This window comes from Haliotis cracherodii, unplaced genomic scaffold (genome assembly GCF_022045235.1).
Source record: "Haliotis cracherodii isolate W230 unplaced genomic scaffold, xgHalCrac1.p SCAF_1, whole genome shotgun sequence".
In the NCBI taxonomy this organism is placed as follows: domain Eukaryota; kingdom Metazoa; phylum Mollusca; class Gastropoda; order Lepetellida; family Haliotidae; genus Haliotis; species Haliotis cracherodii.
This window is the reverse complement of record NW_027266264.1, coordinates 51345073-51363350: the sequence shown is the minus strand read 5'-3', so window position 1 is coordinate 51363350 and position 18278 is coordinate 51345073. Positions and strand designations below refer to the sequence as shown.

The 18278-nt window shown below is 38.0% G+C and overlaps 3 protein-coding genes and 1 pseudogene across 8 annotated transcripts in view; 1 reads left to right on the top strand and 3 right to left on the bottom strand.

Moving 5' to 3' along the window:
• Positions 1 to 9620, bottom strand: part of LOC139465296 (WD repeat-containing protein 93-like) — a 31237-nt gene extending 21617 nt beyond the window's left edge. For all 6 annotated transcript variants that reach the window (XM_071247008.1, XM_071247017.1, XM_071246998.1 and 3 more), the window contains exons 1-6: positions 9211 to 9620; positions 7850 to 8045; positions 6741 to 6805; positions 6094 to 6169; positions 1608 to 1717; positions 6 to 68 (exon numbers count right to left, since the gene is read on the bottom strand). In XM_071247008.1, coding sequence (XP_071103109.1) covers positions 6 to 68; positions 1608 to 1717; positions 6094 to 6169; positions 6741 to 6805; positions 7850 to 8045; positions 9211 to 9474 — 774 coding nt within the window. In that variant the 5' untranslated portion in view covers positions 9475 to 9620. The remainder of the gene's footprint in view (positions 1 to 5; positions 69 to 1607; positions 1718 to 6093; positions 6170 to 6740; positions 6806 to 7849; positions 8046 to 9210) is intronic.
• On the bottom strand, positions 8335 to 9107 carry LOC139471381 (tigger transposable element derived 5-like; annotated as a pseudogene).
• Positions 9621 to 9887: 267 nt separating the features above from the next.
• Positions 9888 to 13847, top strand: LOC139465288 (peroxisomal membrane protein 11B-like). Its single transcript, XM_071246970.1, has 3 exons — positions 9888 to 10041; positions 10719 to 10834; positions 11104 to 13847. Exons 1-3 carry the CDS (start codon positions 9965 to 9967, stop codon positions 11667 to 11669), a joined length of 759 nt encoding a protein of 252 aa, XP_071103071.1. The 5' UTR covers positions 9888 to 9964; the 3' UTR covers positions 11670 to 13847.
• A 3167-nt stretch (positions 13848 to 17014) lies between these two features.
• Positions 17015 to 18077, bottom strand: LOC139465277 (large ribosomal subunit protein mL54-like). Its single transcript, XM_071246958.1, has 2 exons — positions 17966 to 18077; positions 17015 to 17433 (listed from the first exon to the last, which is right to left on the bottom strand). Exons 1-2 carry the CDS (start codon positions 18075 to 18077, stop codon positions 17135 to 17137), a joined length of 411 nt encoding a protein of 136 aa, XP_071103059.1. The 3' UTR covers positions 17015 to 17134.
• Positions 18078 to 18278: the final 201 nt, after the last annotated feature.

Genomic DNA, 18278 nt, shown 5'->3' with positions numbered 1-18278 from the left:
CCTACCTGAGTTGTCTCCCCTTCAGTACCATGACTTTCAGTATTCTGGGCCTCACCAGATGATTCCTCCTGTAAAATTTAAAGTCTATCCGTCCAGATATTCTAACTACCTAGCTTGAAGGAATAATTTCTTGGATGACTTTGAAAACACTGACCATAACTCAGGATGAACTCTTGTTTTGATGTAACAACAAAAAGAAAAAAACGTCACTCAAAAGGCTATTTAAACAAACATCTAACGTAAAAATCAAATCTGGAAAGATATTAGGCACTCATCTACTCCCCAAACCAATCAGCTTGTGTTAAAGATATTTTGGATGTGTAGAAATTTCCTTTGTTAAACAGTGTACCTATATATTACTATTTAGGTGAGTGCTGAGATAAAGGAGCCATTTTTACAGCATACAGTAAGAACAATAAAATGTCACTCTCTTTTTTCATCCTTATCTTATTTTCATCAACAGCTACATGATGAGGAGACTGAAACCATTGAGCATGTTTAAACTGACAATATGTCATTTCTTAGTACCGTACAGTGCCAGTAATATGAAGCAAACAAACTTGTTTTTTGTAAATGTATTGATAATAATAACTAATAACTAATCAGCATTATATCAGGGATGTTCAGAATTCATTGTGATTAAAATGTCCCGTGCGTCTTGATAAAAATATTTATTTCAATTTCAGGGATAGTATACAAGGGACATAACTCTGTAAACCATCTTTCATTCATTCAAATTCAGCAGTCTTCCACATCTAGTATAGTGAGTGAGTGAGTATGGTTTTACGCCGCTTTTAGCAATATTCCAGCAATATCACGGCGGGGGGACACCAGAAATGGGCTTCACACATTGTACCCATGTCGGGAATCGAACCCGGGTCTTCAGCGTGACGAGCGAACGCTTTAACCACTAGGCTACCCGACCGCCCACATCTAGTATAATAATAACAAGTGAGTCAAGTTTCATAAACATAAACATCCAAATTACTGAATGAAAGTAATGAAAGAGTTGTGCATGATGATCTTCATGTAAAGGACTTTATCACTGTGCATGGTAATAGCCTAAATAAGCCTTGTGAATATAAGGTCATGCCAAGGATAGTCATTAACACTAGCCCAATACACCATCTGTATATTGAACATGGTTGGCTAACATTAAATGTATCCTGAAGGCTTTCAGAAATGTTTGAAGGGGATTTCATCACCATGTAGACTTGTAGATGGCTTGGTCAATATGTCTATAACAGCATGCAAAACATGTCAAATTTCTTTTGACAATGATATGAATATTTTGTATCAAATATCATTATCATCAAAAGCCCTACTTTTCAGGGCCTTAGTTAATCTTCAAGCTATGCCTCCAGCATAACCATCAGTCTCATATGCAAATGAGCATTAGGCAAAAATACACTCTAGCCTGTTCACAGGTCATGAGATTTCCTTTTTCGAACTTTCATCATTTGGAAAAAAATCACTCTCAATACCATTAACCACTTGCCCAAAGCATAGTTTTAGTATATGTTACCCCAAAGCTATTACACTTCATGAAAAGAGATTTTGACAGAGACTTAAATGAAGGCTTTGTCCACCATCAGGGTGTACTGTACCTGTGGATTCTGTTTGGGGGCAATCTGTGCCTGGATAGCCTCAAGTTCCCGTAGCCAAGCATCCCGTGGTAGCTTGTGAATCTCCAACCATGTCTCCTTGGTACTTGTGTCTACAGTAACAAGATTATTTGTCATTAAAAACATATTAGTGTTTGAAATTAAGAGAGGTCCTGGGGTTCTTGAGACTTGTTCCAATAGTATTGGAATCTGGGATTTACCAAATCTTTTTACTTCAGGCATAAAGGCAAAAACAAGGACCTCTCGACATTCATACTACCTTTAGAACATTGAATATGTCTTAAATGAATTTGTTTCGATACACTGTCTGAGGTGAGCTATATCCAGGGTTCAGTATGGCCACTGTTTCACATCACTAACTAGTGGAAAGTTGTGAGGATGAGTAATTTCTACCAAAATGTGGTTATCTAATATTTGTAACAAAACACTGCATGATGTAAGTGAGGAATTGATGGTTCATGTTGATGGGTTCTTGAAAGTTTGTATATCTTGTATATGCTTGTTTGTTGTTTAATGCCACACTCAGCTATATTCCAGCTATAAGACAGAGGCCTCTTTATGATCAGGTTGATGCCACTGGGTAAAATACACTGACAAGCTATCAAGCAAGTCACCAAGTCTGACCACCGGCAGGCCGGTTGGCTCCAAATAAGAACAATGAGACATGATTGCCATTATTATTATCATGGGATGACCCCTCTTGTGCTATCATTGCCCGTACTGTTGTGTAGCATGTGCAATGGCAAAACAGCAGATAGTGTTGTGTACATGGTATTCATTGCTGTGCTGTGTAGCACGTGCAATGGCAAAACAGCAGATAGTGTTGTGTACATGGTATTCATTGCTGTACTGTGTAGCACGTGCAATGGCAAAACAGCAGATAGTGTTGTGTACATGGTATTCATTGCTGTACTGTGCAGCACGTGCAATGGCAAAACAGCAGATATTGTTGTGTACATGGTATTCAATGCTGTACTGTGCAGCACGTGCAAAGGCAAAACAGCAGATAGTGTTGTGTACATGGTATTCATTGCTGTACTGTGCAGCACGTGCAATGGCAAAACAGCAGATAGTGTTGTGTACATGGTATTCAATGCTGTACTGTGCAGCACGTGCAATGGCAAAACAGCAGATATTGTTGTGTACATGGTATTCATTGCTGTACTGTGCAGCACGTGCAAAGGCAAAACAGCAGATATTGTTGTGTACATGGTATTCATTGCTGTACTGTGCAGCACGTGCAAAGGCAAAACAGCAGATATTGTTGTGTACATGGTATTCATTGCCTGTACTGTGCAGCACGTGCAATGGCAAAACAGCAGATATTGTTGCGTACATAGTATTCATTGCTGTACTGTGTAGCACATGCAATGGAAAAACAGCAGATAGTGTTGTGTACATGGTATTCATTGCTGTACTGTGTAGCACGTGCAATGGAAAAACAGCAGATAGTGTTGTGTACATGGTATTCATTGCTGTACTGTGTAGCACGTGCAATGGAAAAACAGCAGATAGTGTTGTGTACATGGTATTCATTGCTGTACTGTGTAGCACGTGCAATGGCAACAGCAGATAGTGTTGTGCACATGGTATTCATTGCTGTACTGTGTAGCACGTGCAATGGAAAAACAGCAGATATTGTTGTGCACATGGTATTCATTGCTGTACTGTGTAGCATGTGCAAAGACAAAACAGCAGATAGATAGTGTTGTGTACATGGTATTCATTGCTGTGCTGTGTAGCACGTGCAATGGCAAAACAGCAGATAGTGTTGTGTACATGGTATTCATAGCTGTACTGTGTAGTACGTGCAATGGAAAAACAGCAGATAGTGTTGTGCACATGGTATTCATAGCTGTACTGTGTAGCACGTGCAATGGCAACAACAGATATTGTTGTGTACATGGTATTCAATGCTGTACTGTGTAGCATGTGCAATGGCAACAGCAGATAGTGTTGTGTACATGGTATTCATAGCTGTACTGTGTAGCACGTGCAATGGCAACAGCAGATATTGTTGTGTACATGGTATTCATTGCTGTACTGTGTAGCACGTGCAATGGCAAAACAGCAGATATTGTTGTGTACATGGTATTCATTGCTGTACTGTGTAGCACGTGCAATGGAAAAACAGCAGATAGTGTTGTGTACATGGTATTCATTGCCTGTACTGTGTAGCACGTGCAATGGCAAAACAGCAGATATTGTTGTGTACATGGTATTCATAGCTGTACTGTGTAGCATGTGCAATGGCAAAACAGCAGATATTGTTGTGTACATGGTATTCATAGCTGTACTGTGTAGCATGTGCAATGGCAAAACAGCAGATATTGTTGTGTACATGGTATTCATAGCTGTACTGTGTAGCACGTGCAATGGAAAAACAGCTGATATTGTTGGATACATGGTATTCATTGCTGTACTGTGTAGCACGTGCAATGGCAACAGCAGATAGTGTTGTGTACATGGTATTCATTGCTGTACTGTGCAGCACGTGCAAAGGCAAAACAGCAGATATTGTTGTGTACATGGTATTCATTGCCTGTACTGTGTAGCACGTGCAATGGAAAAACAGCAGATAGTGTTGTGTACATGGTATTCATTGCTGTACTGTGTAGCACGTGCAATGGAAAAACAGCAGATAGTGTTGTGTACATGGTATTCATTGCTGTACTGTGTAGCACGTGCAATGGCAACAGCAGATAGTGTTGTGCACATGGTATTCATTGCTGTACTGTGTAGCACGTGCAATGGAAAAACAGCAGATATTGTTGTGCACATGGTATTCATTGCTGTACTGTGTAGCATGTGCAAAGACAAAACAGCAGATAGATAGTGTTGTGTACATGGTATTCATTGCTGTGCTGTGTAGCACGTGCAATGGCAAAACAGCAGATAGTGTTGTGTACATGGTATTCATAGCTGTACTGTGTAGTACGTGCAATGGAAAAACAGCAGATAGTGTTGTGCACATGGTATTCATAGCTGTACTGTGTAGCACGTGCAATGGCAACAACAGATATTGTTGTGTACATGGTATTCAATGCTGTACTGTGTAGCACGTGCAATGGCAACAGCAGATAGTGTTGTGTACATGGTATTCATAGCTGTACTGTGTAGCACGTGCAATGGCAACAGCAGATATTGTTGTGTACATGGTATTCATTGCTGTACTGTGTAGCACGTGCAATGGCAAAACAGCAGATATTGTTGTGTACATGGTATTCATTGCTGTACTGTGTAGCACGTGCAATGGCAAAACAGCAGATATTGTTGTGTACATGGTATTCATTGCCTGTACTGTGTAGCACGTGCAATGGCAAAACAGCAGATATTGTTGTGTACATGGTATTCATAGCTGTACTGTGTAGCATGTGCAATGGCAAAACAGCAGATATTGTTGTGTACATGGTATTCATAGCTGTACTGTGTAGCATGTGCAATGGCAAAACAGCAGATATTGTTGTGTACATGGTATTCATAGCTGTACTGTGTAGCACGTGCAATGGAAAAACAGCTGATATTGTTGGATACATGGTATTCATTGCTGTACTGTGTAGCACGTGCAATGGCAACAGCAGATAGTGTTGTGTACATGGTATTCATTGCTGTACTGTGTAGCACGTGCAATGGAAAAACAGCAGATATTGTTGTGCACATGGTATTCATTGCTGTGCTGTGTAGCACGTGCAATGGCAAAACAGCAGATAGTGTTGTGTACATGGTATTCATAGCTGTACTGTGTAGTACGTGCAATGGAAAAACAGCAGATATTGTTGTGTACATGGTATTCAATGCTGTACTGTGTAGCACATGCAATGGAAAAACTGCTGATATTGTTGTGTACATGGTATTCATTGCTGTACTGTGTAGCACGTGCAATGGCAACAGCAGATATTGTTGTGTACATGGTATTCATTGCTGTACTGTGTAGCACGTGCAATGGCAAAACAGCAGATATTGTTGTGTACATGGTATTCATTGCCTGTACTGTGTAGCATGTGCAATGGCAAAACAGCAGATAGTGTTGTGTACATGGTATTCATAGCTGTACTGTGTAGCACGTGCAATGGCAAAACAGCAGAGAGTGTTGTGTACATGGTATTCATAGCTGTACTGTGTAGCACGTGCAATGGAAAAACAGCAGATAGTGTTGTGTACATGGTATTCATAGCTGTACTGTGTAGCACGTGCAATGGCAACAGCAGATAGTGTTGGATACATGGTATTCATTGCTGTACTGTGTAGCACGTGCAATGGAAAAACAGCAGATATTGTTGGATACATGGTATTCATTGCCTGTACTGACATTTAATGGATTATTCCTGATTTTGAGTTCTCATTTTTAGTCAAACGGACTGTAATCCATTAAGTTGTTTGGAAGGGATAACTTGTATGAGTAGTATGGGTTGATGAGCACCTAGAATCTTCATGGTGTCCTGTAAATAAACATATTGTAATCACTTACTTTCTAACATTAGTCCCATGTAGTCTCCTTCATTGGAAGATTCACATTTGCTGACCAGATTTTTCACTCCGCTGTCCTGGGAATGAAAAGTATACAAAATCTCTTTCAATGAAAAATTACTAACAATATTCCATAAATTATTAAAACAAAGTCAGAAGATTGCCAACAATGCAGTATTTAATGAAATGTAAACATTGTCTTTGTCAAATTCAACAAGGTTAACAATAATATTGATACAGCCAGGCATTTCCTTGTTCAAGTTTCACAAAGTAAAATACTGTATGGGCTTAGAACTGTTTAAACTGATAGCAAGATCTTAGCAAGATGAGAACAATGCATGTTCATTTTGGCGATATTTTTTTTGCAAAAACTGGTTTAAAAAAAAAGAAGATCAAATCTGAAAAGCTCTATCATCTCTATTCTGCTAATGCCAACGTGTTCAACACAAAAACAAATTGTCTCAAATTGTGCACAAAACAATAAGACCTGCTCACCAAACACTGCCCGCTTGGCAAAGATCTTTAAAAAGCTAAAAACACAAACTGAAAAGTTTGCTCTCTTTTTTTGAAATTTTTTCCACCTATTATGCCTACTGACCAGGCAGTTCCCACAATCCTTTGTAAACCAATGAAACAATGCAGCCTTACCTGTTCATTCAGAACTTTCAGCAAGAAAAGACAATCAAACGCAAATGCAAATAATCTTCCAGTTCCTGCAGACAGAAATGTAGTCAAATAATATTTCAGCTCCTCCTAGTTTTACAAACTTAAGGCTGAAAAAAATAATAGTCTTGGTTCCCAGGCACCGCCCGCATCATCATAAGGTCTGTCGCACGTTTCGTTTTTATTTCCATTTTTTTTTAAATCCAAAAATCCTAATATTTTAAAACAATGTGATCCAATATAGCATGCAGTTACTTCCCTTTACATGCGCACTGCTTTACTGCACATTTCATGTTATGCTCATTGGGGCAATAGAACTTTGTATTGCTTGTTTATGTAGAGGCCCTTTCCCAGGTTGATGGTACACAATTGTTTATTTTGTTACATACTATTTTGAACAAGCAAAAAAAACAACAACAAAAACACCGCCCACCCGCACTATATTTTCAAAAGTCATTGTCTGAGAACCAATTCTTTTATTTTTTTAAGCATACTGTATTCGACGTAATAAGCGCCCAGGGCGTTCTCAAAATTAGAAATAGGGGGCTCTTATTAGAATGTTATTTTGGTGAAAAAAACAGAGTTGAAAGATAAATTTCGTGGTTTATGCTGACAGCCTGAAATGTTTATGTACGACAGATATATTTTTCTAGAATTAAATGCCCATAATTAAGGGTACATATAACACACGAGTGCATATTATACGCAAATAAATAAGTCTTGTGTACATTGATTAATCGGAAGGGGTGCGAAGTGGGATTGTTCACTAGCCAATATCTTAGCAAATGTCGCCGTGGGCGCTTATTACGTCGAATACGGTAATAACATTTGACATTCTTAACTTAACGTCCTAGATATATCAGTACAAAGAATTTACTTTTATAAAAAATAAGTAATGGCTTTGCAAAAATTGTAAAAAAGTATACTCTTTCTTCTTTACTATATTGTATGATATTCAAAATTAAAAAACTGTTAATCAGCTTGCTACTTCATTCATATTTAATGTAAAACAATGAAGAGATTAAACAATAGGTTGACAATAATCTACTTAAATCACTAATTGATGTATCATATAAATAAAATTTAGTTTTTACCCATATCATCAAGGGTGACTATGAGATAGGTCTGGACACCCATGACATGTGATCTGATATTGACAATCTCCATATTGTCCTCTTCCCATATTGTGACTGGTTTCTGTGTAGATGCATCCATTACTGATAATCCATTTGGCAGACCAATGAAAATATATCTGCCATCACCACTATCTGCCAAAGATGTTGCTTGTGTCTGAAACAGATAACCATGAATGGTAAGTAACATGTCAGTTTCATCATTGGTTCCAATATTTGCCATATCTTGTATATGGTTTGGTCAAATATATACAAGCAGCAATTCTTAAGTATGATTCACATGGTGGAGGGGATTCTTTCAGTGAGTGAGTTTGATTTTACACCGCTTTTAGCTATATTCCTGCAATATCAAGGCGGGGGGAAACCAATGGGCGTCACACATTGTACCAATGTCGGGAATCAACCCGGGTCTTTGGCGTGACGAGTGAACGCTTTTAACCACTAGGCTACCCGACCGCCCCTGGGGGGGTTCTTTGATCTGCAAAAAAAAAGCGTAAGAGAACGGTAATGTGTTGCATGGCCTTCTTAAATCCTGCCTTCTGCTTGGCATTCATTTTTCAGCTAGAGTCTTGTCGGGGAGCATGCAGTAGTAATGAGCTGTCTTGTCACAATTATACATCTGCTCATCGTGCAGGTCTTCTGTGGCGATGTTGTCTTGAAGGATGCATGGATAGGATGCAGCTGATTCCACATCGGCAGATTTAGCATCACCGCTGATGGTGATGGACTTGATTCTGTGACATCACTGAAACTGCATCAACCAGCCATTGCTTGCCTTGAAGGTGTCGGTGTCACTGTTTCTCTGTCTTGACATATTCTGGGCCTTAAATATTTCACAAAAAAAGGGAATATCTTCATGTCTTGACTGAGTAAACCACTCAAACAAGGCCTTGTCAAGGGTACTGAGGTCCTCCTCTGTCATGGCATTCGGCAGCGACGGACCTCAGTTTTTCTTCATTCTTTATCCAACCCCTGATGGTCTCGCTAGAATGCCCAACTGGCGGCTCACACTAGCCTGTAAAGCACCAGCTCTTACTTTCTCTACCACAGCTAACTTTTCAAAAGGTATCAGCTCTGACGCAACACATTGACGAAACAAGATTTCAATTAAACAATAGCTGTTTTGTGTACAGGTCCTCCAAATTTGTCAATGGAGTCCTCCAAATTTGGGAAAGACTTACACCCGTGTCCCCCCTCTAAAACTTACATATGTATGCATTGTTACTCAATTCTTTTAATCATATATATATTTGTAGGGGGTACGGGCGAAAGACTTACACTAAACTGAAAAAAGGACCATAATTTACAGACAAATATATCACCTGATTCTGAATTTCAACTGCACAATCATATTTCGGTGGTCTGATCTTGCTCTGATCTGCAAATCGAGCTTTTTCTTTCTGTGACACGTCCTCCCAAACATCGTCAAGAACGCCATTAATAACTTTGTTTATCATTCGATAAGGCTGTGGCAAAACATCACGTATTTGTTCTGGATCTTGAATATAGTCATCTTCATCTTCATCCGATACATTTTCTATGGACGGAGGAGTGTACACGACGTTCTTGCGAAGATAAACGGGCATTGTGGACGGTTACGATTATTGTCACGACACAATAGTAACCCAGATCCCTAGTTTGTGTAGAAAAGCTTTGACTAATTAATTTATGTCATGGAATTATTCTATGATTTAACTGTAAACATTCTGCAGATCAAATTCTCGTAACCAAGTCGGCCATTTTGAAACAAATACTTAGAAAAACTATTAGTATTACAACTATAGAAATATAATGTTGTTACTATTATTTTATGCTACTATATTAGTCATATTGTTTATATTATAACGACAAAACTATAGTTCTGTTTATACAGGGTTATTTAAATAATGTTTAATTGTTTGATAGACATGAACTCAATTAAAATACAACCTGCAAATATATCTTATCAAAATTACCCGTATTGAATATAGTATAGAGTGCCCTTTGACCGTCCTTATCGAGCACCTGCACGAAACGATGTTTACAAACGTGGGTGCATAATTCACCGGCAACAATTCTGTCACATTACCGGCGTCTATGGCTGACGATTCAGATTTCGTTGGACACTTGGTTAAATTTAACTCACTTTCGTCCGGAAGGGATAAACTAGCAAGGTAAACAAAATCAATGTAATATTTCACTTGACAATGTCAGTTGACTCTCTAAACTATGCTCGTTTCCTCGTTGTACCTGTGCTTATATGAGAAGCTATTACACCTCTATTTTAGCCTAATTGTGCTATTGTAAATATAAGCATTGGTAAACGTGTTTGGTTGTAAACTGATTACAATATGTAAGTGTTGCACAGTGAAATGACTTATATAAAGGTCTTTTGATGTTCAAGCTGTTAAAACATCATGAGTCATTGTGGGTTATTGCACTTTGAACCTGTAACACTGGTCTCAGGTGCTTGATACACTTGAGGCCTTGTCTGGGTGGTGAGTAAGTGCTTGGTTGGAATGGTGTACCAAACAATTTGTAGATATATTTTGAAAATAATCAGTGTAATTAAGCATGATCATATCATGCTTAAGTTTGGCTAAAATTAGAAATTCTGACAAGTTTCATTCCAGTCAGTCAAAAAACTTAAGTGTTATCATCCAGACTAATCAACCAATAACTTTAGTTATCGTAATCACTTATCTACATGAGCCTATCTTTCGCACTATTCCTTTTGCACACTACTCAAATTACATCAACACCTAGTCAGGAACTAGGCATCAGAGCGTTCATGTATGACTTCCATGTATATTTATACATGCTGATTCGGTTGTTTTATTCAATCTTTCAGATTAGTCCAGTATGCCAGCAAATTTGCATGGTGGTACCTACAGAAAGGACACTTTGACCCGAACATCATTATAAAATTGAAAAATGTGGATAACGCCCTCAGCACTACAAGAAAAGGTTATTATTAATATCTTTATCAGAATAATAGAACAATTAAGCCATACTTATATATTCTTTATATACTTCTTTCCATCTACACATGTTACAATACATTTGCTATGGCAGTGTAAAATAATACCAAGTGCAAATTAATTCATGAATCCAAATTGAAGCCTCTTTGAAGATGTTGTTGTCAAACTTATTTACTTTTTTTTAAGTTTGAGTTTTGATTAAGATATGTAGTGAATATAGTAATCATGGTAATAAAGAAGCCCTTTACTTTCCAGTACTACGTTTGGGAAAGAGCATTGACTTTCTTCACTCAGCCCTACGAAGCATCCACATCTCTGACACAGTCCTTCGTTTGACAATCACACTATCCAAGATCAACCAAGCTTGCTATCTTCTCTTTGACCACATCATATGGGCAGGCCGAATTGGCATAGCCAAAGTCGACAGTGCCAAATGGAAGGATTTGTCAGCCCGTTTCTGGCTAGTTACTATAATCCTCAACCTCATACGAGATGTGTATGGAATGTGGACTGTTATCATCGAAGAACTAAGGTTACGCAACGAGAGGGCTTCAAAGTCTCACTATGGAAATGGGGATGTCAACCACAAATACAAAACGCGCCATATCCCCAATGATACAGAGGTTGTGCTATCATGTTTTCAAGAAAGTGTTCCACTGATTCTGGACTTTGTTCGTAATATGAGTGATCTTGTTCTTCCGCTGGCTGCACTGAAGCGGATCAATGCTTCAGCTGGGGTGCAAGGTGCCGTGGGTGTGGTCTCATCGGTTATTGGAATCATCACAACATGGAATCCAGACATGCGTTTGGTTCCTTCTTGACATTTGGTTTTTAACAATGACTGAATGTGCCTCAGTGATGTTATTCCTGACGGAATCGCCATTCTTCTATATAAATAAAGTTTATCATATATCTATTCCTTTAGGGGCGGTCGGGTAGCCCAATGGTCAAAGCATTCACTTGTCACGTCGAAGACCCGGGTTCTATTCTGTTATAGCATTTATCCAGGACTCCTCCTCCTGATGGTAAATCCTGCAGTTTAACAAAGGCTTACAATAGTCTTAGTGCTATGGTTACTTTGTGACACAGGGACTGAAAGATAAGACGCCAAATATCACGATTGAAACAGGCTGATATCACTAGTCTTCACCTCGACTTTTCATGCCGTCTTAATTATTCCCAGAACGTCTTTAATCATACAATTATAAGCAGTCAGGATGACCATGAAAATGAATTCCCACAAAGAGTTATGGAAATAAACCCCCTGAAAAGCCACATAAACAAGAGGTGACCCTGACTGATAAGGACTTTCTCCCGCACCCTCCCTTCCTGAGGAAAAATCTTTTTCGTCTATAAGTTAATTGATAACAATTACCCTCCTGATTGGAGGGCTCACTCAGGTGATGACACAATTTTGAATATAGATCTGAGCCAAAGTCACATTCAGAAGCAGTTTTATTGGTTGTTGATTTCAGGCTCATGAATGAGAGAAATTCTATGCTGAATTAGTAATAAGAGGTATGAAGCTGGTGATGTCACTTCCTGGGTATATGCCATAATAGCATGGAGCTGTAATCAGTAACTCCTATGCTTTAGCATAGGGATACTACTGTAGCGTGTGTAATAGTGCTATTATTGTATGGTTGTAACAATACTTGTCTTTGTGATACAATACATATTTCTATAGTAAGGTCTTGACATGATACATGAAACATTTACACTTGACACGTTAAGGAAACATTTTTGCATTGTCAAAGAAAATTAATAGTACTAGTAGCCCAACTAAAACATGGTAATTAGTAGCCCAACTAAAACATGGTAACAACTAGCCAAACTAAAACATGGTAACTAGTAGCCCACCTAAAACATGGTAACTAGTAGCCCACCTAAAACATGGTAACTAGTAGCCCAACTAAAACATGGTAACAAGTAGCCCAACTAAAACATGGTAACTAGTAGCCCAACTAAAACATGGTAACAAGAAGCCCACCTAAAACATGGTAACTAGTAGCCCAACTAAAACATGGTAACATGTAGCCCACCTAAAACGTGTAACTAGTAGCCCAACTAAAACATGGTAACAAGTAGCCCACCTAAAACATGGTACCTTGAGAACTTTTATGCACTGTGAAAAGTCCACAAAATGTCCTTGATTCAATCCCTTATACTTTTTTAAAATTGTCAGATTGCATTTACACTTCCATTCATTTTACATATAACTCTCACTCTGAACACTGCAAGGCCCTTTGAGGTAGTTGTGTGGGACTTCCATGTTTTCATCAGATGAGTATTATTTGTGTGTTACTGCTTTATCATGTTTATTCTGAACTTTTATATAGGCAGTCATAGTTATATTTGTATATATTGTAATGTAGAACATATTGATATTGCATTGTACATGGTATCTTATAGTGCTTAGGTTATTTAATCATTATTAAGACTATTTCCTAATCATCTGTATTTACAAATGTGTAAACAGATCATTACCCCATAACTTATACACAGTTTTTAGGCAATACACAGAAATATGTTTACATGTCCATGTATATTTTTTAAATAAAAACTGTCCATCATTTTACGACTGTTATTTCTGTGGGATTTCTTGAGAAAATTGTGATTAAATGGCAATCATCAACCAAATATGCAGAAACATTCTACTTTAATATCTTAACTGGTTTGTGCATGTGACCTATACTCTGTTGTATCATTGGGAGTCCCAGAGGAGCATCGAACATGTGTGATGTAAGAATATTGTTAACGTTTGTTATGTATCATGCTGTTATTAATTTTAACAGCAACTTACATATTTTAATGAGGACAAATGTAAATAAAATTGAATATTGTGTGTGTCACCGTGTAACGTGTTCAGTATGAACCTGTGTGTATCTTTCATCTATCGGAGGACAGCCAAAGTGGGTATGTTTTGTTTGATTCAGTGATTGCAAATGGTGCTTACTTTTGAACTGAAATGGGTAACAAATATATTACTGTACCCAAATTATTCAAATCAGATTTGTTAATAAAATTATGTATTATTATAGTTGTCATTGTTATTCTCTTATGTATTGTGCATAGCTTTTGGGCCCGTGAAGATCAGGGTAGAATAGGTCTTCAGCAACCCATGCTTGCAGTAAAACGCGACTATGCTTGTCGTAAGAGGCGACTATCGAGATCAGGTGGTCAGGCTCGCTGACTTGGTTGAGGCGCCATCGTATCCCAATTGCGTAGGTCGATGCTCATAATGTCAATCACTGGGTTGCCTGGTCCAGACACGATTATTTACAGACTGCCGTCATATAGCTTGAATATTGCTGAGTGTGGCGTTAAACAATAAACAGACAAATCATAGCTTTTGTCAGGAGAAAATGTGGAGCAACAGCCCCCAAGACCTCTCTCTACTCCAAACATGATTAACAGTGGTGTTTTAATTTGGACACAAGTATTAAACTCTATGATTGAGAGATTTTACCAACAGGACACCCCATGGGTATTCTGAGTTAGACCTGGTTCCAAGCAATCTATGCTTGTTGTACAAAGAGACTTTGAAAGAACAGGTGGTCAAGCTCAGTGACTTGGATTATGGTGTGCCTTCATACCCTAATAACATGGATCATTACTCAGTGTATAATGTATAGGCTGCCGTCATGTAGCTGGATACAAAAAATTGGCAACAAACAAAAACAGACAACTTATGTAGGTAGGTGGAAATAAAAATGAATTTTCGTTCCCCATTATTTCCAATTTTATTTGGCATGAATATATACCGGTCAGGACCCGAAATAACTTTTACATTTTGGTTGGTTGCCAATTATTTGGTTGAGTTCATTTGGATATCAATAACCGATAACAAACCAGTTGGGCAAACAAAAACAAAGATTACTGTCTCTATTAACCAAAACATGACAATTGCACAATCAATTGTGTGGAAGAGTGGTAATTTTCACAGAAGTGGCATAAAATCCTCTTTACAAGGCTATGTTGAACTGTTAATGAGCCTAGCTTAACATTGTTGCTGTGACAAGCAGCTGCTTTGCTTCAGGAATGCTTCAGGAATGTCTTGGGAACAAAGCAACCAGTTGTCTGAAGTGAAGCAAGTCACTTCGCAGAGTTGTGTCCCTGAGCATGTTTGGTCATGAAAGAGCCATAGAGTGTAGATGTCAGTCTTATCCTACAACAATCTCATTAAAATCAGTTCTTAGTTCTCACTACCAATAAACACATTGTTTAGAACTGATTTTAATAAGATTGATCACACTATGGTAATTAATACTATACACTGGTACTCGCTTCAGCAACCCATGCTTGGCGTAACAGGCAACTATGCTTGTCGTAAGAGGCGACTGACGGGATCGGGTGGTCAGGCTCACTGATTTGGTTGATGCATGTCATCGTATCACCATTGCGTGGATCGATGCTCATGATGTCATTCACTGGACTGTCTGGTCCAGACTCGATTATTTACAGGCCGCCATCATATTGCTGGAATATTGTCGAGTGCGGCTTTAAAAAACAAACAAACAAACAAAACCAGACATGGGCTTCACACAATGTGCCCATGTTTTGAATAAAACCTGGGTCTTCAGCATGACGAGTGAATGCTTTAACCACTAGGCTACCCCACCACCCCAAAGCTGATATGAGCCTGACATAAATAGTGTTTCAAGTGGTGACAGCCTCAAACCATGATCTGCTGGACGCGTCTTCTAATCCCAGAAATGGACAATCATGATCTTTGGTTTGTCAAAATTATTCTCATGCTTGTGGATTATGATAATCATCATAATGGTGCTTGTACCTGCATAAGTGTAAATAATGAAATTGTCATCCATGCTCGTTGTGCCATTCCTGATTTTATGTAAATCTTTCATGACATAGGTGATCTGTTTTTACCGCATGGAGCCAGACTTATTAAACAATGTTAGGCTACACCATATACACATTTTCTATTTTTCGTTTCACAGGCCCGTCGCCCCTACTGAAAAGCAGCCGGTCCAAGAAATAAATTAAACATAAAACTATTTTGTTTTTTATTACATCTCCCGCAAGTAATATAGACCCTCTTATACAATAAAAATGTATTACATAAATTCCATGTCTTCATAACTATCAGTGATTCAAGACAGCTGCAGTTGTAACTCCACAGCAGAATGACTTTCAAATATCAATAAGCAAAGAATTCTTTTCGCATTTGTTTATAACTAAACCAGCAATCATTTGAGAACTCCTTCCAGAAATATAAAAAAACAACACAAGTAAGTAAATGATACTTGATCGAATGTATTATTATGATTATACAATCTCTTGAAAATATCAATTTGATATCTCATAATAATCCTACCTCATTTAAGTGGTTGTATACAGAGAATAGAGAATGTCATAGTGATGTCACCATGGTAACTGCTGACATTTACAATGATGTCAGTGGTACCTACAAGTACAGAAGCTTTCCTAAATGGGAAGATTTATAACTCGAGTGGTAATTTGTTTTGTCCAAAACAGGCTTCACACATTTTTGCAACAGTAAGGAGATAGATGTTCATCATGGTTCATTTTTAAATAAAAAAGCTTCATCCTTAAAATGTTTATTGACATTTTCTCTAGTTTTGGGTTTACAGATTTGGCTTATAACCAATTAGCTTGGGCAGTCAAAATAAAATAAAATTTGCTGCGGTTGGTTAAAATGAAGAAATAACTGCTAACTAAGTTTAAAGTGCAGGGTGTGGAGTAGTTTTACAGTAAACATGGTACCATGTATTTGTATTTACCGGTACTTCTTAAAGGCACTGAACATTTGAAAGGGGTTTGAAGTTGCCAAGACTACATACAATACGTCTGATTAATTATTATTTAGAAAGATAAAAGTCTGTAACTTTGTAAGAATTTTAAGTTTCACATCTTTCAGTTTTTTCTGATCAATCATGAGCAAGCAATCTGAAAAATAGATGAAAAACAGTTTCAACTATTTTTTTTATTACTAATTTTGGCTTTAGCCTACGGTAAAGAAAAGTGCTGCTAATTGCTTAAGTCACATTGATGATGTCAGAGTGAGTTTGAGCTCATCTGGCTGTAATTCTGATACATAAATATTCCATCACATCAACCCTTGTGAATGTGCACATAACCAACAGACACAGAATATGTCAGTTTATTTATTCTCTGAATACATTTCTCCGTAAAGTCATCACCACCCACAAATAATACAAAAGTCAGTTAAACACAGAAACTGATACACTCTACTTCTCCATAGCTATTTCACAATCACAGCTGTCAGAATATTTCTCCAAAACTAAGACTTGATATCCTCAAGACTTCGCAGACGATTTTGCCTTCTTAGTGCAAGTTTCTTTTTCCGCCTCCACATTTCAAATGAATCTTCTTCGTATTCAGATAGTTTGGGTGGTGACCTTGCTGTTCTCATGGACCACAGCCAATCTGGGTATTCACTGTCTGCCTTCAACTCAGGGTCCTTCCCGTGAACAGTAATGTTAGCACCACAACAGTATTTGGTCAGTTTTGCAGCATCCGTCTCCACCTCCAACAACACTTTGGCCACTCGCTGGGCTCCCATCTTGGCACCACCTTTGCCTGGAACAGATCACAAATTGAAAATTAAAAGTATACATGCATATGGTCAGTATGTGTTGTGAACTCACCAGTGACTAACGGGAGCTGGTGGTCAGCTTCGCTGAATTGGTTGATGCATGTCCATGCATCCCAATATTGTGTGGATCGATGCTCATGATATCAATCACTGAATTGTCTGGTCCACACTCGATGATTTACAAACCGCCGTAATATAGACCTACGTAGAATATTGCTAAGTGCGACGTAAACAACAACTAGGCTAATCATAGTAACCTATCAGTGGCTTTATAAGATTTTAGCAACATTCTAGCCATGAACATGATGAAATTACACAAAAACGTTTTTAATATATTCCTTTTTCACCGGCATTCATAAGCGTCAAGTGTTTAAAATGATCTGATTTTTACTTTTTTTAAGGCCTACGTAAATGCATGATTTTATTTCTCAAAATAAATCCAATTGCACGTTAACGACTTATCGGCTAGTCTATATGAGACTAAACCATGTTGTGCAAAACGTTTGGGTATATTACCTCCCACTTTCTTGGCATAGTTAGCGACTGAAATTTTGGAAACAGATGACTTGCCGACACTGAGAAAATTTATCTTTCCTAAAGCACATGCACAGCGTATACACGCCGCCATCTTTGTATTAAAATCCGGAGGACTCAAAATATTTACTAATATCTAATAACACCAATGTATTTAACACTCCAGTACACTAAACATATTTCATTTCTTGCAAAAAATACTTTTTATTATAAAACTTACCTAGAATATCAAAAATGAATATTACAGCATACACACTAGTTTAATATTACATGGTGTTGTCCGGTTTTCAAAATA

Bases quoted from the DNA above. Each gene is read 5' to 3' on its own strand.
- LOC139465288 (XM_071246970.1), top strand. From the start codon at position 9,965: ATGGCTGACGATTCAGATTTCGTTGGACACTTGGTTAAATTTAACTCA. The intron at 10,042-10,718 runs GTAAACAAAATC...TCAATCTTTCAG, and splicing joins GGAAGGGATAAACTAGCAAG to ATTAGTCCAGTATGCCAGCA. The intron at 10,835-11,103 runs GTTATTATTAAT...TTTACTTTCCAG, and splicing joins CCTCAGCACTACAAGAAAAG to TACTACGTTTGGGAAAGAGC.
- LOC139465277 (XM_071246958.1), bottom strand. From the start codon at position 18,077: ATGGCGGCGTGTATACGCTGTGCATGTGCTTTAGGAAAGATAAATTTT. The intron at 17,434-17,965 runs GTAATATACCCA...GATCTGTTCCAG, and splicing joins CTATGCCAAGAAAGTGGGAG to GCAAAGGTGGTGCCAAGATG.